This window comes from Callorhinchus milii, unplaced genomic scaffold (assembly GCF_018977255.1).
Source record: "Callorhinchus milii isolate IMCB2004 unplaced genomic scaffold, IMCB_Cmil_1.0 Scaffold5, whole genome shotgun sequence".
In the NCBI taxonomy this organism is placed as follows: domain Eukaryota; kingdom Metazoa; phylum Chordata; class Chondrichthyes; order Chimaeriformes; family Callorhinchidae; genus Callorhinchus; species Callorhinchus milii.
The window spans coordinates 43,737,450-43,757,855 of record NW_024704746.1 but is presented as its reverse complement, the minus strand read 5'-3'; the positions used below and the strand labels follow the sequence as shown (position 1 = coordinate 43,757,855).

The following is a 20,406-nucleotide window of genomic DNA, read 5'->3' as shown; positions in this document are numbered from 1 at the left end:
AGGATTTTGGTACTGGAATGAGAATCTCAGCTAAAAATAGCAGAACTCTTCAACTCAACCATGTGATGGATTTTCCCATCACTGGAAATGAGCATAGGCAAACCACTCTTGCCTTTAAACAACTTAAACAGTCACAAGGCAAATCAAGATCCTTGAACAGTAAAATATTGTCCCCTCGTGGTCCTCGTAAGAGTTTTCTTTGGTGTTTCTCCAGCCCATTGAAGGTAACTTACATGAGGAAATTTACAAGGTGCTTTAAAGCCCAGGACATTACTACAAGTCCGCACAGCCAATTTTGTGGCCCACTGTAGAAACACAGTGGATGGTCTTTGTGCCCAAAAGCTATGGGGACTTCGTTTTTAAAACATTGCAAAATTAATCCACAAGTGTATGAGAATTAGCCAGAGGTGGCAGTAAGGCAAGTTTTCAATTGTTCTTATCCTCACGCACAGCACCATCAGTGACCACCAAAGGAGTGAAAGGAGAGTTCACCAGAGGTTCTGAAATGCCCTCTTGTGTTGTGGAGTAGCTCATTGCTTTTCCTAATCTCTACCACTCGCTCTCAACCAAAAACATGTTGGAGATTGGAGAGAACTGGAATCTTGGCACTATCCCATTTTCATTTGCAAGTTTCTCTGAGTATCCTGGAAAGTAATTCTCCAGATAAATCGGTCTATCACCAAGTGACCATTTATGTGACTTTGCTGTATGCTAAAATCGCTGGCTGCATTTGCCATATAAAAATAAAGGCACTGTGCTCGAAAGTAATCAGTGCAGATGTCATAATGCGCTATCCAAATGGAACTGTATTCATACTTCAAATGCCAGGTTAACAGCCATAATTTAGTTTGGTGCCAATAAAAGCTTCCTGTTGTACACTCAAAACCTATAATCTTGAATTTTTGGCCCACTGGTTGGAAGTTTTAAACTGGTCAATCTGAATGCACCTTGTCCTGTTGCCCCTGTTATAATGCTTGAACTATATTCAGTAAATTCCAACAACAGGAATTAAATGACAGTTCTGTGAAATTACATTATGTTGCTCAACCTCAAACTGTTTGTTTCGTTCTTTTATATGGCTCACGCTCAAACAGGACAAGATTCACTTTGTGCAGTGGCTTCACAAACCTAGTTTACAAACTGAACTCGGCTACAAAATGAAACGACATCTCGTCCATGATATGCTGCTGACAATTAAAGTTGATTAATCACTTCATAGCTGTTTGTGGGACACTGCTGTGCGCAAATTGGCTGCTGCCTTCGTCCACTAAACACACTTCGCAGTATATCCTGTTTCAGTGGTATTAGATTCTCGTTTCTCCCTTTTGATTTCACCTTTCCATATGTCATTCCCCAGGCAGCCCAAAGTGACGGACAAGGATATATTCCGATACATTTGCCAATGTTGATCTTTGGATTGATGTTCACGATGATAGGAGGGGGAATGCAGGAGGAAAGAGGTACTGAGCAGATCTCTTTAATTGCTTTACTTTCTCTACTCTTTGCTGACACTCTCCTTGCCCCACCCACCACATCAACCACAGTGGGGACTGAGATTATGGCCTTGCTGCCAGGAGAATGCAAAGCACTAGCCTCTCTCTCATTGCAGCACAGTGTGCTTCAACACTAAAGTGCTTTGCAACGTTTTGGGCTGAGTCGGCGCTTCTGGGATTCTGGTATCCAGTGAAGTTCCTATTGAAAAGATTGAAATAGATTCCAATAAAATCCAATCCCAAAGTAAATTCCTCCTCTCCACCAACAACATCTGCCAAGATACTGGGATATTGCAAATAGTCAATACCTTCAGCACATTCAACATGATGTGCATTTTCCTTATTAAACAGAAGATGCCACACCAATTTCCTGTTATTTTGGTCCAATGGAAGTGTGTCCCTTGTTGGCCAAAGTGACTGAATGTGGGCATCACTGAGCTGTGTGCATACACAGGCAGGGTATGTGATAGACACAAAGTGGGTGCCAAAGAATTTTAAAGAATAGGGTATGTTTGCAGACAGGGCAGGCAACAGAACCAGTGCAAAACTGCCAGTAAACGCCAGGTTACAGTTTGAAACGATGTCCCCATTAAAACCAAATCTAGAGCACTTGTCAAGTGCTGACTTAATTCCAAATGTTTTCATTGCGCATTTTGAGAAAAAGAAACAGCCCTCAGTCACTTTGACATGGAAACCATACTGAACGGATTAACACCTTGCTGTGCTGTAACCGTCAAACAGACTGAAGCTGACTTTTTGGCGGATGTGTGGTACATTCTGTGTATCTTGTCGCTTCAAGCAATAAATGGGATTTCCCCCCAATTTCAGCAAAGCTAGCACTTTGCAAAACGTCACCTGCTTCGTCTCAGGGGTGGTCTTAAGCTGAGGGCATTACCTGATGTTTACACAAACGCACCTTTTGGCGCTGCAACCTTTGCTTGATTTCCTCTCCCTATCATGGGACACAGAGATCAACTGTGGCACAACCCTGCACCCCACTATTGTCCCCAGTTGAGATTAGCCAAGCGATATACCTTCCCAATCTCAGCAACCCACTGCAGTCTCTGCAAATTGACTGGACTTTATAAAATATTAAGTTCAAAATTCACAACACTTCTATCATTGAAACAAAATACAGCAATTATCAATAAACTAAATGCATGTCTCCAAGCATGTTGTGTGGAATTTGCAATTGCAAGAGGTTTCAGACTGATGAGAGTGATGGTGCACACTCAATCCTCCTATACACATAAACTTTGAAATAACATCTGAAAGGCACTTGATGTGCACTGCTGGGCTTCCAAGTGATGCAGAAAGGCGAAGATAAATAATATTGTTCCATTTGTTACCATTTTTAATATCCTTTTGGGATAGCCACATTAATCAGGCCCTTGAAATACACTTTGAGCAGAAGGCTCACTGTTGGCTGCTATAAATTCTCTTTAAGTGTATGTTCAAACTTACACAATTCCAGTTTCTTCAGCTTAAGCCGCAAACTGCTCGGCTAGTTAACGGTTTAACAGTGATAAATGATTGAAACAGTAACAAGGGAAATGGAACTTTTCTTCTGCAGAATTGGAGTTTATAGAGGAAATGATCGCAAGTTCGTAACTGTAACTTACTGCACCCAAGTGGTAACCCAGGATAAAGCGAAAGTAGGAAAAGTCGGCTTCCAGACACAAAATGGAACCCTGACCATTGCTCTCCTCTGGGAAGTGACCAGGGTTTGACACCTTTGCACCGATGTCCAGCTGCACCAGTTATCTCAGCACAGACCAGGGATCGCACGTTGGATGTCCCCTGTGAGGGGTATGTCAGCTATTCACTGCATAACTTAGCACACGCAGTTGGTGTTTTTTTTTAAAAAAAGATTTGAGCTCAAAATTGACAGTCTTGAAAGAATTGAGTTAAAATACAAAATGTAGAGATTGGCAACTCTATGACAGGATTAATTTCACATGGAGCTGCTTCCAAACAAAGCTTCATTGTTGGCAAGTTTCACCAACAAACGTCACATTCCATTTCTCTTTGTAGCACATTATAACACCTGATAAGTTAAAGGTTACATAGGCAATTCTTTGCAAAAACTTGGTAAAAAGGCCAATTTTTTGTTGTTGCTGGGCTTGCAAATGCATAATGGCACCTCATAAAGATCCCCAAATCTCCTGTAATGGCTTTGGAGGCAGACATTTTTGTTTGGCTGCAAATATGCGTTTTTACACCAAACGCCAGCATTAATATTCCCAGAGATTTCCTGCTCTATAATAATATGTCCCATTTGGAGCATTAACAACACATCACATAAACCAGGACACTTAAAGCATCTTGTGGCAGCTGTCCTCTCCTCACTACACACAAAGCATTGCTGGGTGCAACCAAATCATCACACATGCAACAAGATGACTGCATTTTGTGTTTTAAATTACATTTGCTGGTCTTACCAGGACCTTGTGCAGTCATGGATGATTGCCGAAAACAGAATTCTGGCTTGTTCAACACCAGCTACCTTAGCAGTTGTCAAGATTTCCCATATGTCAGATTTAGAGAGCGTTTTGCACTTAGTCCCATTCTTTTGCGAACAGCCAGCTTTGAATATGAAACTGAACAGGGAATGGTCCCTTCCTCCCATGGGGAAAGCACTGAGGTTCTGATGACTGTCAAGGCAATGGACAGGCTGTGCTGGGCAAGGAAATGATTTCCCTCTATCAGTTCAGTCACATGCTGAGAAGAACTGGGCAAATGTGAGGCAAATTTGAACTTCGAAGATACCTACTTAAGCAAGTCAAAAACAAAGTAAAAATTGGGTTCACGTTCAAGTTTCCATTTTATTTTTTTAATGAACTCTCCCCCCCAACCACCCTTCTCCAATTATATTCAAAGAAGTAAAAGTTTACTGTGAAATGGTTCTGCTCAACTGGCTGATCTGCCTGGCTCCCAATCCCCCCACCGCCCTCATGAAAGTTACATGCACTGTTGTGCAGGTCACCAGGAAATACAGAGCCTGCCAGTCTCTGAGACCCCACTGCGTCTGGTGATGTTTTATATTTACAGCTGAGCCCCACCTGCAGGGAGAGGAGAGTTCAGTGGCCACACTAAAGAACACATATCCATTATATACAAAAAAAGGCTTGCTTGAAATAGTATGCATCTCCATCAAGCTAACATGTGTTTGGGTGGTCTTTGAAATTAATTTACTCACAAAATCTGCCACACTCATTTTTTTGTGTGCCGTGGACCTTCTTCTGATCTCCAGGGAAGATCGGTACAAGGCCAGCTGTGCCCAAAACGATACTGCTTGAGAATGAGCCCAAGACACTGCTGCTCAGTGTTCAGAATTGAAAGAGTTACAGGGAAATCTCCGTCACTGTGTATCATGACCCCCAGTGTGGTGTCATCTGTCAATTTTGACACCATACCTGAATCCAAATCATTATGAATGGAGTCAACAGTTGTGTTCAAAAAATAGATCCCTATGGAACACCAGTTCCTACCTTTCTCCTGGTTGAGAAGATACTCTTAACTCCCACTCTTTGCTTTTGGTTGACTAACCATTCTCTAATCTATTGTGCTACCTATCCCGTGATTCCACATGCCTCTATTTTAAACATGAGCCTCTCATGCGGCACTTTATCAAAGGCCTTCTAGAAATCAAGATACAATACAACCACTGTTTTGCCCTTGTCTACTTTATTGGTTACATCTTCAAAAAATTCTATAAGTTTGGTCAAATATGACCTTCATTTCGTGCTTTCCAAATCCACGTTAGCGGTTTTAATGATATTTTCCTTCTCCAGATGACGAGTTACTTCATCTTTTGTTATAGATTCTAATACCTTTGTGGATTCCTGTAGCTCAGTGGTTAGAGCACTCGACTTGCAAGCGAGAGACCTGAGTTCAATTACAGGCAGGGCGAAACCTTGGGCAAGTTTCCTTACTCCACACGCCTAATAATAATCCCTCCAAAACCAAAAACAATAATAAATTGGTCATTTTCAATCTACGACTGTTTTGGGACATTGTTGTGCGCAATTGGCTGCCGCGTTCGCCCACAAATATACAGTCAATTTCACTTTACAATGTGTTCTGTGAAGCGCTTTGGGACGTCCTCCCGACGTGAAAAGCGATATATCAAATGCAAGGATTATTATTATTACCTAATCCACAATCAACATTAAGGTGCCTGGCCTACAGTTTCCTGGCTTAGCTCTATCACAAGTTCACACAGAGACACTCAAAAACACACACACATATAGAAGAGACATAGACACACTCATACAGACACACACAGACAATCACAACAGCGGGGCTAGCGGTAGCCCATTTGCCGTTTGCCCCGTACTGCGCATGTGAGTCCAGAACCACTTCGACCACAGTGACGTCAGGTAAACAGCGCAAGTGGCCCGTGGGCCAGACACTATGTTTATGTCGAATTTGTAGCGGACATGGGTTGTTGTAGTGGAAAATGCGGAAAAGGTTTCTATTTGCCCAGCTCATAACTAGGTCATGCAGTGCTTCTCTTGTTTTGGGAGGTTCTACATATTGGGACAGAAGACAATACTGCATACATTGCAAAAACCTCCATCCCCTTTGTGCCTCATACTGCCTTTCTCTGCCAATTTACCTGGGGATAATTGAAATTCCCCATAATTATTACTTTATTATTGTGGCTCATTTCCCTTATCTGTCTGCATATTTCTTCATCTACTTCTTTATCGCTGTTGGGTGGCCTATAATACAACCCCAATAAAATGGCTATTCCTTCACCATTTATCTCCAACCGGATGGATTCTATCTCTTCCCCGTCATTCTTTAGGTTTCTCCATTCCAGTGTAATTATAGGGGCTCTTACCTCCTCCCCTTTCCCCCTCTCTGTCCTTTCTGAATTCAGTATATTGTATCCTGCAATATTTAATTGTCAATTATGGTCCAAGTTGTATCCACATGTTACATCTGTTAATGCAATTGCATATTATTATTATTATATAATCCAATTCCTCATTTTTGATTATTGCCTCCAGTTCTTCCATTTTATTCAGATAAATCTGCCATAGTTCTCGTCTACACAATCTGAATACATCATTCTGAACTTCAAAATGTTTACATTCCTACAACAGCTTGACATTGACTATAAAGGTTCGACTCTGAACGACTAGACTCACACACTCATTAAAGAGCTCTGAATAGCACGTTGCTTAGACACAAATCAGATAATTACCACGAAAATGTTCTGTCACTTTCACATGATCAATAGCACAAATAATGAAATTTCATTGAAGATAATGTACCACGTCTCCCCTCTAAACATTCACACTCACTTCAAAACCAATATTGGATGCTATTACTTTACTCCTTGTTGGTAGTGAGTTCTACAATCATTGGGGAAGGAACAAGAGAAAGGATAACCTGTAAAATTCAACCTAAAGCCCAGCAAGGAACCATTCAGAACTGAGATCAAAGCAGTAGATTGGGTGAAGCTGATTGAATTTAAACATTAATACACCAAAAGGATCATTTAATTTAAAATCATGCATTTCTTAACTTTCTGAGACACATTTTACAGAGTCAGAAACAAGCTGAGACAATCTAACGGGATAGTAGCCTCGAGTTAAACCTGACTGAATTATATAAAAAAATAAAAACGGAATACAATTTTTCCACTGTGTGGACAAGGGCAAGGTTTTCCACGGTGATCAATCACATACTTGCCGCAAAACAATTGTTGTGTTGTGAATTACAAGGTAGAAGCCAACCAGTTCAATGTTTCTTTCCATTGGCTTTCAGCATTTTGCTATTACATGCACAGTACATGCACCAAACAAAATGTTTACTGCTGTGCGAGAATTACAGGTGTTATACCCCATTATGGAAGTCAATTTTAAATTGTTCATTTTATGCCAGTATTCCACTTCTTCCAAACGTCCCAGCTCTATTGACCTGGCAGGAGGATTGAACTTAAAAACAGGAGTCAAGAGCAAGGGCAAGTAAAGTGAACGCCCCAGAACTGTGCTCCACTTCACAATGGGAACTTTTTGATAATGTACTAAGCTGAGATTTCTTTCCGCCTAAACTTTGTAAACTGCAACTCTCGGCAGCACACTGCAAAAAAAAATTATTTGGCAACACAACAATTCCAGCCTTGCACAAATGTATGATTATCCGGTTTTGTGCAAACATTTACAATGATGCTGGTAAACACACAAGTTATTCCGCTAACATTTTGACATGTAGCGCTTCTGCCTTCTGTTGGGAAAGACCAGTTTTCAGGAGGTCTCCTTGGGGGCAGAAATCGAGATGCTGGATATATTTTGTAAACTCAGCGGTTTCAGTGCCCTTTACGCTTTGTTGTTTGCTGTTTGTCTGTGAAGCACGTAAAGCTGTTCCTACCTCTGACAACCAGGTCTGCAGATGCGGAAGTGCTGTCGACAATTGTTTGTGCGGTGCAGGTATATTTCCCAGCGTGCCTCAGCTGCGCGTTTTTGATGATTAGCTCTCCACCAGCTTCTTCCTGTGGGAAAAGAAAATATTAACAAGAGTTAATTCCTGCCAGTGTTAGGTTGTGTCATTCCCTCCAGGGGCTCGTTGTTTTAGAAGAGGACCTGGTTCTTATTACCTTGTGAAGCAAGGTATGTAACCGTGGACTGATGCTGATGGACGAGGTGTGAAATTGGTTGAAATGGTAGCATTTAAGAAGTAACCTGGAAAATGTCATTAAGTCAACTGGAATGTGTTCAGTCCGGTTCCCACAATGGTCACTTAATAGACACTTTAAACAGACATTCTGTACCCAATTGTGTTTGGGCTGTTTCTTGAGTGTCTTAAGGAAGGACATCAAAGATAAAGTATGAGCAAATTATTTTTTTTACAAAAAATGCCGATGTTTAGCTCCAGAAGGCTGTTAGTTATCAGCCTGGCTCAGCGGGAGCACTCTCGCTTCTGTGTCAGAAGGTTGTGGGATCCAGTCCCACATTGGGATTTTGAGCTCGCAATCATGGCTGACTCTGTTGAAGAGCTTTGAGACATTTCGATGTGATACGGTACTACATCAAATGAAAGGTTTATTATTTTTATTAGATTGTACTGATGGCAAGATACATGGGGGTTGCAGTTTGCCAATGTTATGGAAAGGAACAGGATTTAATACACTGCAGCACCAGTGTAACCTAAGATGGTCATTTTCCAGCAATCATTGTGATCACACACATTTTCCATTTATGTCTGAACATGTAAACCATAATAAACACACAGTTAGAGGACGGCAAGTTATCAATCAAAATGGCATGGAGCTTCATGCAGCATTGCTTCCCTTGTGTAATGAAAGAGCCCCTTTATATGTTAAGTGCAAAGCAGCTTGATGGAAAATAGGACGTCAGAAAAATGCTAATTAATAACAAATGTTCCATGGTGACTTTCAGTAAGTGAACAGAAATAGAATTTCTTTAACATTCTGATACTTGACCCAGAAGTTGGGAGGCTTGGGTGGGGTCCAATGGCTAAAAGTTAATATTTAGGTTCTCTGTATTTCAAGCTGAGTTTGAATTTTGGACAAGAGCTTGGCAGTATCCTGATGACTGACTCCACTTTACACCCTGCTGTTTCAGTCTCGTGATCAGTAAAGCCAGTAGATCTGCTGGTTTGAATCACATGTCCAGCAAAAAGTCACCCATGATAACAAGGTCCATAAAATCGCAAACAACGACTTACACTTATTTAGTGCCCTTCAATGTACGGTAACATCTAGGAGCGCTCAGCACTATAATGGGGTGCGATCACAGGTCAGCAAAAAGGCATGTTGGAAGCCAAAATGGCCATCTTCAAAATCATCAGGTTGCCATTTTATGCACACCATAAATGCACAGTGCCCAAGAAGTGACATCGGTAGGAACCTGATGACCCCAAAGTCGGCCATTTTGGTACCTTGCCTTGTTCAAGATAGTGTTTTCTTCAGGGGATCATCTCCCTGTACGAAATTCAGATTGTTGAGATTTCCCTTCTGTCTAAAACTTGGATCCGAGATGAGGTCTCGCGACCCTGGAGCTGCCTTGAGAAATGCTATTTTCTTATGCAAGCAATTTTGCCAGCAGTCTCACAAGAACAACTTGTGTTTATAAAGCACCACCCAACAGTTGGTGATAATAATAATCCTTGCATTTCATATTGTGCCTTATTATGTCATTGAGACCTCTCAAAACTCTTTGCAGGGTATACTGTACAGTGGATTGTGTATTTTGTGGACAAAACACAGCAACCAGTTGTGCACAGCAAATTCCTATTCATAGCCATGGAGTGAGTGACCAATTTGATTTGGGGGATTGTTGGCCAGGACACAGGGAGAAATTCCCTTCCCTTTACAAATAGTGCCATGGTATCTTTAATGTCCACCCGAACTGACAGACAGGACCTTGGTTTTTACGTCTCATCTGAAGGACAGCACCTCCGATAATGCAACATCACCCCCGAACCGCCAGCACTGTATTGGAGTGCCACCTTAGACTATGTGAATCCGAGTCCCGATGAGGGGCTTGAACCCACAACCTTCTGACTCAGAGGTGAGAGAGCTACCACTGCACCAGGCTGACAAACAGATGTCATTACTTTATTCCTTGTTTGTGTGATAATGCTTTTTTGGAAGCCAAGCAGTTACTTTAAAATGCAGGCACTTTTTAGCAGGCACACGGGGAAGGCAATCCATGCCAGTAACATCCGACTAACACCAATGTGATGAATAACCAATTGTGTTTGTGTTTAGTGAAGTTCGTTGAAGGAGGAATACTGGTTTGGACAGAAATATGTCTCAAAAGTTCAACAAACACATCAAGTGACTGCTATTTTTTGAATGCTCCTCTCGACATATCGATGTATAAATTTCATCAGCTTCAGCCATTTCACACTTTTGCCTTTGTTTTTAATTGTTAATTTTCGGGCTTAGGTTTAATTTGACTCTTTCTCTTGTTCTCTATGATTATGGAGCCCTCCACAAACAAGGAGAAAAGTAATAACATCCATATCTTGTTTACCAAATGTCTATTAGGAGATGCAGTACATTTTAGCAACACAAAGATTCATTATTTGGATTTCAATGTGTATTCCATTCCTTTTCCTGTGCTGTTGATTGTGTGAAAGTGGCTGGACATGCTTAAAGTAATTGGCTTGTTCGTTTATAAGAAACGTGCCGTTCAAGCTATTTAATGAGTGAGTTGCAAACCTTTACAGTTCAATGTCAAGCTGTGATAAGAATGTAAACATTTTGAAACAATGTATGCTTGCACTTGTTTGACCGCTAAGGAACGTTAATGAGGAGCAATTAACGATGGGATCATATAACAAACTTCACAGGAATATTCAGTTTGGAGCCCCAAGATCCAATTCATTTTCCATGAAATGTAATGCAGCCAAGGGACAAACCAATATCCAATCAACCCAGTGCGGGGATTCCTTCAAACCCCTCTTGTCCATTCAACACAATTTCTTAGTCTCCATTTCTGACTTTCGTGGTGTGCTTTTAAGAAGCACTTGGCGGAGATACAAGAAATGTTTTTTGAGGGACTTTTCTATCACTGCTGTGGTGCATACCAACCATGTCAACTGACTTAATAATCCTTGCATTTGACTTCAACACAGTCGGGTATCCTACACTTCCTTTTGCTCTTTGCACTTTGACTGGATGGAGAGCGAGATCTTTCCTTGAGCCACTCAAAAAATGACCCACTTACTGCTTTGACTGCGATAGGAAATGAAAATCAGGCTGGGCAGGCGGCTCCTTCAGATCAGCTCCCAGCAGCTGGACTGGTGTATCCTATGATCCACCCAGCAGATGGCCTGTTCCACTTTCCCGAGGAAAGGCAGAAGTGCAGATGTGCTAGGTGGTAGGAATGTGAGGCACAACCTCCTTTTGAAAAGTTCATACAACAATTTAAAAAGTCACGGTGGAGGTGGAGCAGTGGCTGAGCAGAGCAATCAATCCCAAAAAGTATACTGTCCTGCAATCCCGAGACCCACTGGCTCAGGCAAAGACTCATTCCAGCTGTGGTATCTCACCTACAACACGCACATGGAATTCAACAGTGTGTTCCAAAATTAGAAGCAAAGTCAACTTCAAACGTCAAGAGAGTATTCTTGCAGCCAAAATAAAACTTTGAATGTTTCATTGTCAACTCACCCTAAGCTTTCTACTCCACAGGTGCAACACTCAATTCAGAACTAAGGATTGTAAAAAAAACCTCTTGGTAACGACCTATTTCGACTTCAGATTTGTAAAAGGCACCAGGGACTAAGGCAGCTTGTTCTAATGATCAACATGGTCTGACTGCACGACTGAGCAACTGTGGTTTCACTTTCATGTCTTCAGAGGAGGTGGTCATCTCAATGCTAAGAGCTGGGAACGTTCCCAACTCCCAACACCGGAGAACTGAGGCATGAGCCAGATGGATATGTGAGGCAGAATGTGGATTTAGAAGTAAATAATCTTCTTGAGGTGAACAGATTCTCTGTTTTTCCATTCTAACCTCTTTTTAATGTGATTGGAATAACTTGCCCAGTGCTTTAGTGCTAACATAATTGCAAATGGGCAATGCCTCCCCTGCATTTGATATAATGCCATCAACATGTCTCAAAATGCTTCACAGGGTGTATTGTAAATTGCAGTGACTGGTTATTTTTAACTGACCCGGGCAGCCAATTTGTGCACAGCCAAGACCCATAAACAGCCATAAAGGATCTCTGGGATGGAGTTCCAGAGACTGGGGCCAGAATGGTTGAAAGCTCACCACTGACAATACCAGAGTGACAAATTTCGAGGTGCTCGCTTCTAAAACAAAGCGTGGGATGGTCTCTCCTGCTTTGTGTGTCAATGACCAGTTCACTTACGTCATAGATCCTTGTGCTCCTTTGAAGGGATTGAAAATTCAAACAATCTTTTTGTGTGATTTTCTACTCTTATTACTTTTAGACTGAATCCATCATCTAAAACTAAAAAATGGTTTGAGACTGGATCACAAAGAGAGCTATCAGAGTCAAGCTGAACCATTTCCAGACTACAAGAACGCTGGAAATATCTGTGCTCAGAAACCACTATCCCACAGCCTTAATGTGGGTATGAAGTGTAATTGCGTGCAAAGGTTTAGGGAGCTCTCAAATACAGTCTACTCATACATACACATATAGGGTATGATTCTGCCCAAGGCAGAAAAAGCAAAAGCATTATTTAGTTTGTTCAAATTTCTCTCTTTCAAGAAATATCTGACAGAACATGACAGCCAAGCAAGTCTGATCTGACACCACGGTAAACAAAGCAAAACAATTTGATGTTTATGCATCATCACAGAGAATCACATTCCTCCTGTGTACGAGTATCAGAAGACAGTGAATTGGCATTGCCAAGAGGATGGGACCAACTCTGAGGCGCACATTGCTGGATTTTGTACTTCATCAGCAGTTAAAGTACGCTACGTGAACAATTTTCTGCAGTGGAACATAATGCAAGAAGCTACAATGAGATACTTGCTTGATTCCAAGATGCACTCATCTTGAAAGCTTGAAAGATTTCCCAAGATCTTGAAAGTTTGGGAATATTGCTTTATGTTCACCCAAATAAAACAATTGTGCAGTGTACAATATATTGCAATTACATTTTAATTTACATTTATACAGTGCCTCCCACGTCGGGAGGCTGTCTCAAGGCACTGATGGCCGGGCACCCTGAGCTGGAGGACAAATGGTGAAGGGAAGGGAAACAAGTACCAGTTATCGCAAGAAGCTCCATAAATTGAGCAGAAGGGGGCAAAATCCAGAGATGAAAGACAAGCTTGAATTAGTAGAAAGCGGTGCATCAACTTTCACATGAGTGTGAACAATTGCTTATTCTCAAGGTTTGAGACCAGCATTTAATCTTCGTATTGACAGGCAGCACCTAACCCTGCTTGATAGTGACTGATCTGGGGATGTGCAAAATATACACTGTCCCGCTGCAGATTACACCTCTGCGAAAAGATGAAACAATGAAATCCCACCAATCCTTACACTGCATTAAATTTCCCTGCAAATGTTGTGGCCACAAAGAGCAATAAAATGGCCATTCACTTTAATGAGACCCACAAAGTAGTTGGTTTATTCGAGGGAGACTGATTCGGGTTAAATAAAACAAACAGCATGAACACACAATGTTTCCCAATAAAATGCAACCCATAATAATGCACTTTGCTGTTCTGCACAAGGATTTTATACGTTCCCTTTGAATTTCAAAGTTATCCTTGTAACATGCAGGGACCATGTATTGTTTCTGAGAGGTTATGAAAGAATATGAAAGGTGCTTCTCCGGTTATATAGAGCGTTCGTCAGACCTCATTTGGTGGACTGTGTTCAGGTTTGGGCACCCAAACTTAGGAAGGATGTATGAGCCTCAGAGGATCTTCAGTGATGGTTCACTTGATTAATTAATTCACTAGATTGAAGAGGCTCAGTTATGTAGAGAGGCTAAGTTATATATATGGGGTTATATGTTGGGTTGTGTGATTTGGCCACTGTTTACAATAATATTGAATTTACACCTGCGATCTAAGTGACTTCAAGTGCAACCCTCTCCACCTCCCAATGGTCCTCCAGATATAAAAGACTCTGTACCAATTGTAAAGATTAATTATTAATAGTTTGGGTTTTGTCAGCACAGTGTAATCACAAATCTGGATTGAGAGTGATGAGAGTTTGTAGATTTTAATTGCTATTAATTTCAGTACCTTAGTATGTCCTCCTGATGTAAATTCTATAAATGCAATTTGTTATTCATGTTGGCTTTGGACTGCGGATTGACATTCTTCAGGCACTCAGAGTGTATCGGACTTTTGTCCACTGACCATCAGAAGACACTCTAGACTGAGAGGCATCACTCTCAATCCAGATTTGTGATTACACTGTGATTATTTGATCAAAACTAATATGAATCTTTACATTTGGTACAGTGCCTTTCACGTCTGGAGGACGTCCCAAAGCGCTTCACAAGGTATTGCACGCATCAACCACTTCATAGACCGAGATGTTTTGCGATGAGTGTTTTTTCATGTATTGCAGGAAGAAAATTCACAGGAAAGGGGCTATGAGGCTCTGTCTCTCTGGTACTGAAGACACCAATCTTCCCAGCAACACATGAACATAGTAGTCATTTTACAGTAGCATCAATAATTAGTTCAGTAAGGAAGGTTTCCAACAGTGTGATTGGTTCAAACACACCCAAAGAGACTTGGATAGCCAACTGGAAACTGAGAGGTTAAGTCTGTCTCAATAAATGTTTGGGTAACCACAAGTTAATTGCCCCATTTCAACCGAACTGCACTGTCAGCATGAAACTCCTTTAGACTCAGTAGCGAAATGTGGCTGCAGCATGTGCTGATTCTGTAGAAAGTAGTGTGTTTTCACTACTTTATTAAGTGTTGCTACGGTGGCTCATGCAGATGCCAACCATACATTTTTATTGCGTTCTCTCCCCCTCTTTACACATTTTGCCAGACTTTTGGTTTGTTGCAGCTTAAGTTAAAAGTCTCAAACCACATGTGCCACAGAAGTGATTGTCCTTAGCACATACAGTGCAACAGACATCCAAACCATTTACAGACACAAATCAGAAAGACCTTAGATGCCGAGCTTTGTGAGTCTCAACCTTGGCTCAACTCAAGATTCCACAGTGCATTTTGAACTCCACCCCTTATATGCAGCTGTTCTGCTTCTTTCAAACCTGAGTTGCCACCAAAAGAGTAAAACAAAAAAAAGTGTACGATAAACGATAATTCAATTCAATTCTCGAATAACCTGGGTTTGGTGAAGCAATGACTCACTCGCTTAATTTTCGACCTATGCCTCTTGCTCTACATCCTTCCTCAGTTGAGTCCTGTAGCTCAGTGGGGAGAGCAGTCGCATCTCAGGCGAGAGACCTAGGTTCAATTCCCAGCAGGGTGAAACACTGGGTAAGTTTCCTTACTCCACGTGCCTCTGTTTACCTAGCAGTAAGTAGGAACCCGGTTGTTAGGTGGATTGTGTTTCCAGGGGTAATATTCCACTAAAAGTAAATAATAAATTGGTCACTCAATTCACGAATGTTTGTGGGAACACTGCTGTGCCCAATTGGCTGCCCACATTTATCCATATTTTCCCTTCTTTATTCTCCCAAACCACTCCTAATTGATGGGTAATATTAATTCCCTCTCTATTAAACGCCTCGTGAATTGATATCACCCAATCGTATCTCGTGGGTGACATTAATACCCTCGCTTTGGACACTGACTGTCTGAGGTTGGAAAGTTGCCTCAGTGTTCACATTGGCAGAGGCTCACACACAGAGTGGTCTAGAACGACCAGGAAGAGTCATAGTCTTGTTCAGTTCCCGACATCCATCTGGAGCCATCAATAATTTGAAAATTGAGCCTTGGCCAGGATCTGGGCTGCACTCAGCTGGAAAGGAGATGTTAAACGACAAAGCCCTGACAAAGATTGAAACTAAACGTACAGGTGTAATTCCGGTGTGGGCAGAGTGAGCGAATCTCTGCTGGAGCAACAGTGAGGGTGCTACAAATGACATCAAATTAGCCAAGGTTCGCACTTCTGCTCATGATCCAAAGCCCCCTGGGTTAACTGAACTTGCTTATGTGGTATACGTGGGGACTAAGATAAATGAGGAATCCACTCCTGACAGTCAAGGCTGGTGTACGGGTTAGTCACAGCACACTTGGGGTCAACCTTGCAACGCGCATATTTCTGCCACTCGTCACAAAACAGAGTGAAGTGAAATGAGGGAAGAAAGCCAGCACCATTAAAATCAGAAAACAGCACAGACCTTTAAGACAGCTGACACTGTTGGAACCTTACTGTGCTGAGCATGAGAATAAGCTTTTCTTCCCAAACCACTTCATTTTGCTTCTTTTCTTCGTGACATCAAAACGCTCATAACAAATATCTCTTTGAGCATGCTTTCAGCCAATGTCCAAACTTCTCCTCACTAGGTGCTTCCTAGTATATAAGCTCTTCAAGACAGTCATCCTTTGTGGGAGGTGCAATGTTAATCTAAGTTGTTGTTGCATTGCAGCTGATGTGGAGTCTGGCGCTGAGCTGAGGACATTTCAATTTAAAGTTGTAATCATGCTGGATCAAGGATCGTGACAGGACCGCATCTCCGATTGCCCTGTTCACACACGCACTTCTGACCAATAGGGCTGGAAGACAGATTTTCAGACTGTAATGTCTTTTTAATTTCTTTTGCACTCCAGCTGCAAATCTGGATTTGATTCAAAAAATGAATCTCGTGTGCAGAGGAGATGAGCCTCAGTGTAAACAAGGAAGAAACGCCCACACTCAAATATCCTGGACCTCCGGTCAATCTGCAGCAGTGTGTGTGATTCAGCCTCACCTCACACACTGCAAAATCTCCCAAAGTTGGAAAGAAATGCCTTAGTGGATATATACACATAGCAAACACATACGCCAACAGACACACGCAGGCACAAAAACACACACACACACACACATAAAAAGCACGCAAGCACACACACTCACACACACATGCATGCACACGCAAAGGCACACATACACAAAAAAACACAAAAAATCTGCAGTGTGTGCCTTTGCACACACACAGCCATCCACAAAATTGTCCAATGTCTCCTTTGCTCCACTCACAATGGCACAGTGCTCCATGCATTGTGGTTGCCCTCTGACACTTTACCACGTGGTCACTCTTTCTGTGGGAGTCAAGTCTGGGAGGACTGGCGGACTACTTGACCACACTTGTCAGAGCTAAGCAAAATCCTATACTTAACTGCATATACACAGTTTAGTGGTCAGGATTGGAGCCAACCTCCGCCATCCCAACTTTAACCCTCCCTGGGCTGCCCCTGCACTCTCATCTTAAGCTTGGAGCTTTCTCCTTCTTTGTTTCACTTTTTTATACCATTGCTTTGTGACTTCCTTTCCCCTTGTTTCCAGCTGACAGACTCCTTCTACCCCAATTTGCCTCAGCAAGTGTCAGGCTGGATCACTTGGCGTACTGCCAGTCAGTTAGACTCCTGAACTGCTCACTGTTGCGGCTTTGCAGGACCATGTTGGAAGCTGCCAACAAAGCTGCAAAACTCTGCCTTCGAGCTGCTGGGCTTTGAGGTTCCTATATCAGGATAAACACAACTGACTTGAATGCCTGTAACAACACTGGACGTAGCTTTCCCTTCTCTGAGGGTCATACACTGCTCCATCGGAAATAATTAAAAATTCTATGAAATGCAAAACAAAAGTGAACTTTCTGGATCTCCATTCTTGGGATGGTGTGGTGTGTATGTGCGTCACTTTGTTCAAGGTTAATCTCATCTGCAATCAGCCAGGATTGAAAATAAACAGATCGTTCTCCTTTTTTTTTGCAAAGACCTAAATCAAATCATAGTAACAAATGTTGTGCACTTTATAATGAAGAGGAGATGACGCTGAACAGGATGGTCTGCACCTCACTGCAGCAGCTCACGTGTGGTTCAGAATTCCGCTTGGGATATTTTGTTGCGTTTTCAAAATAAACTCCAATGACCTTTTATCGTGCAGCCAAATGCACAGAATTTCACATTTCTGGATGTCTGTTGTCAGCTGGGTGCCTGACATATACCAAAGTTGCTTGCCGTGCTCCTGGTCAGGATACACTGTGTGTCCAATCTGTCTTGAGAAGGGAAGGGGGTACACTTGCTTCTGCCCAAACAACACTGGTGCGATTTGTCAGAGGCTTGACAGGCATTGAAACTGAGTTAGCTAAAGCTAGAAAGCTCACCAGTACAAGGTTTTTCCAGCAAGGACCACCCCAACCCCACCCTAAGGACTGGCAGAGTTATCAAGAGCAGACAAACTTACGCTTAACATTTAAACTAACAGTGATGATGGACAGAAACACCCAGGATAGCACTTTTTTCGAGGTTCATTTGCACTGGAAAACTAAAAGTGATCTTCTTAATTTTTTTAAACCAAGAGGCCTCTACGCACTCTCTATTTGCACACAGTGCTTTCAGCACAATACATTCATAATCTGCGAGGCTAAAACCAAGTTTTTGTTTGATAAAGGAAGCTGCCAGCAAGCCCAGAGACTTCACAACACAGTGAGTTCAGAGTCAATCAGGAACAATGGTGCTACGCTGCTCCTTGCTGGCAAAAGTGAGGCATTGCAACTGCTCCGAAAATGAAGGGAAGCTGGAATTGAATTGGAAGTCTGAGAGCTTCTATTGGCAACACAAAGGAGACACAGACACTTGATAAATGCTTGTTTTGGGATATAACATATACAGTAGCAATAAAGGTGAATAACTTTGAGGAAGGTAGTGTGCTCCTGCTCAGTTGTATTTCCACCGGGTTGCAATACTCTTTTTTAAAAAAATATGCCGTGTGCTTGTTCAAAAATGTGAAACTGGTTCAACGGGGTCAAAGACAGAGGGCGCACAGCACCAAAGAGGGAACATTTCCACAGAGAAAATGAGATAAAACAAGAAGTGACTCAACAATGCCTTTCAATAGCCGTGAAGTGAATATTCGTTTGAATTTTTTATGTTGGGGGATGTCTGGCTGGTTTCCTGGGAAAGACTGCCTCCCTTTAGAAAAGTTCTTGGATATTTAACGACTACATTAAAAGGCAGACAAGACCTCAGTAAAACGCGTAAAGAATGACACCTCAGATAATGCATCGCTCCCCCTGCGTTGCTGTGAAGTGTCAGCCAAAGTCCCAATGTGGGGATTGAACCCACAACATTCTGATTTGGAGGCGAGAATGATACCAACTGAGCCAGGCTGACACCTGAAACATATTATGAAAGGCATGACGTCCGCACCATTATGTCTGCATTCCTTTGAAGCGAAGTCAACATTAACTTCAAATGCAGAATGTAAATCATTTCTTCTTCCAGTGTAATTCATCCACTCAGAGTATGAGCTTGAAGCTTTTCCTTTAAACAGAAAAAAAACTGAGGGTCTCACAAAAACAAGCTACCAGAAAATCTAAACTAAAGATAATGGACTAGATCCACTGTGTGGAACCAACAGGGCCATGCTCGGAGATGATGGGATCTGCCATGTGGTTTGAATTTACAGTTCTAGACTATTTATTAGGATTTTTTCCAGATGTGCGGAGGGGAAATTCAAATCCAATGAGAAGATTGTCCAAATCAAAACTGCAGCTTGGTGCATTTGATTCCTCATTCTGTGCAATGAGTTATGAAATACCAAACTACAAGAGGGATTCAAAACTTTGTTTATAAGGCCTAGGATTGAGTTTGGAGAGACTGGGATTAGGATTTGACATGTTACAAATAAAACAGCTCCATGATACTTCAGGCTTTGCAATCCTAGTCATCCATTGGGAGGTTTGCTGACTGTTATCTTTGATTAGTTTGGTAATGTAATGGTTTGCAAGCAATTATCTTGAAAGACAATAAATATGGGTTCTGCTATTTTCCTGTTGAGTAGTAGTCTATTGTTACAGATAACACATCACAGTAACTAGATACAGTACCAAAGTCATGTAATGACCCACAGAAAGGAGGCTGAATGGGTAACAAATGTTCAGCAGGGATACAGAACAACATCAAAGTCAGGAAGATAAATATGGAGAAATTCCTCCTGGATCTAGATTTACTCTCTTTAGATAGCATTTCAGTGCATCCAGAACTTGGCAAATTCTTATTCGCTGACTTGTTCCTGGGGTATAGACTCGTAGCATTGAGCACCCTTTCTTACATTGTTCAAGTTACAACTCTTCACTGTGAGCTTTGGCAGTGAGTGCCTATGGTATATTTGACACTGTGAGCATCATAGTTACATGAGATCCTGCCTTGTACACAGTATTCAATCATGATCAGGAGTGGGAACCCAAAGCTGTTTTTCTTCCTCGCTAGCCCAATTGGTGCCAAAGTCAACTATA

The 20,406-nt window shown here is 41.8% G+C and overlaps 1 protein-coding gene across 2 annotated transcripts in view; it reads right to left on the bottom strand.

Moving 5' to 3' along the window:
- Positions 1–20,406, bottom strand: part of cntn1b (contactin 1b) — a 259,706-nt gene that overhangs the window by 125,188 nt on the left and 114,112 nt on the right. For both annotated transcript variants that reach the window (XM_007894635.2, XM_042335104.1), the window contains exon 14: positions 7,878–7,998. In XM_007894635.2, coding sequence (XP_007892826.1) covers positions 7,878–7,998 — 121 coding nt within the window. The remainder of the gene's footprint in view (positions 1–7,877; positions 7,999–20,406) is intronic.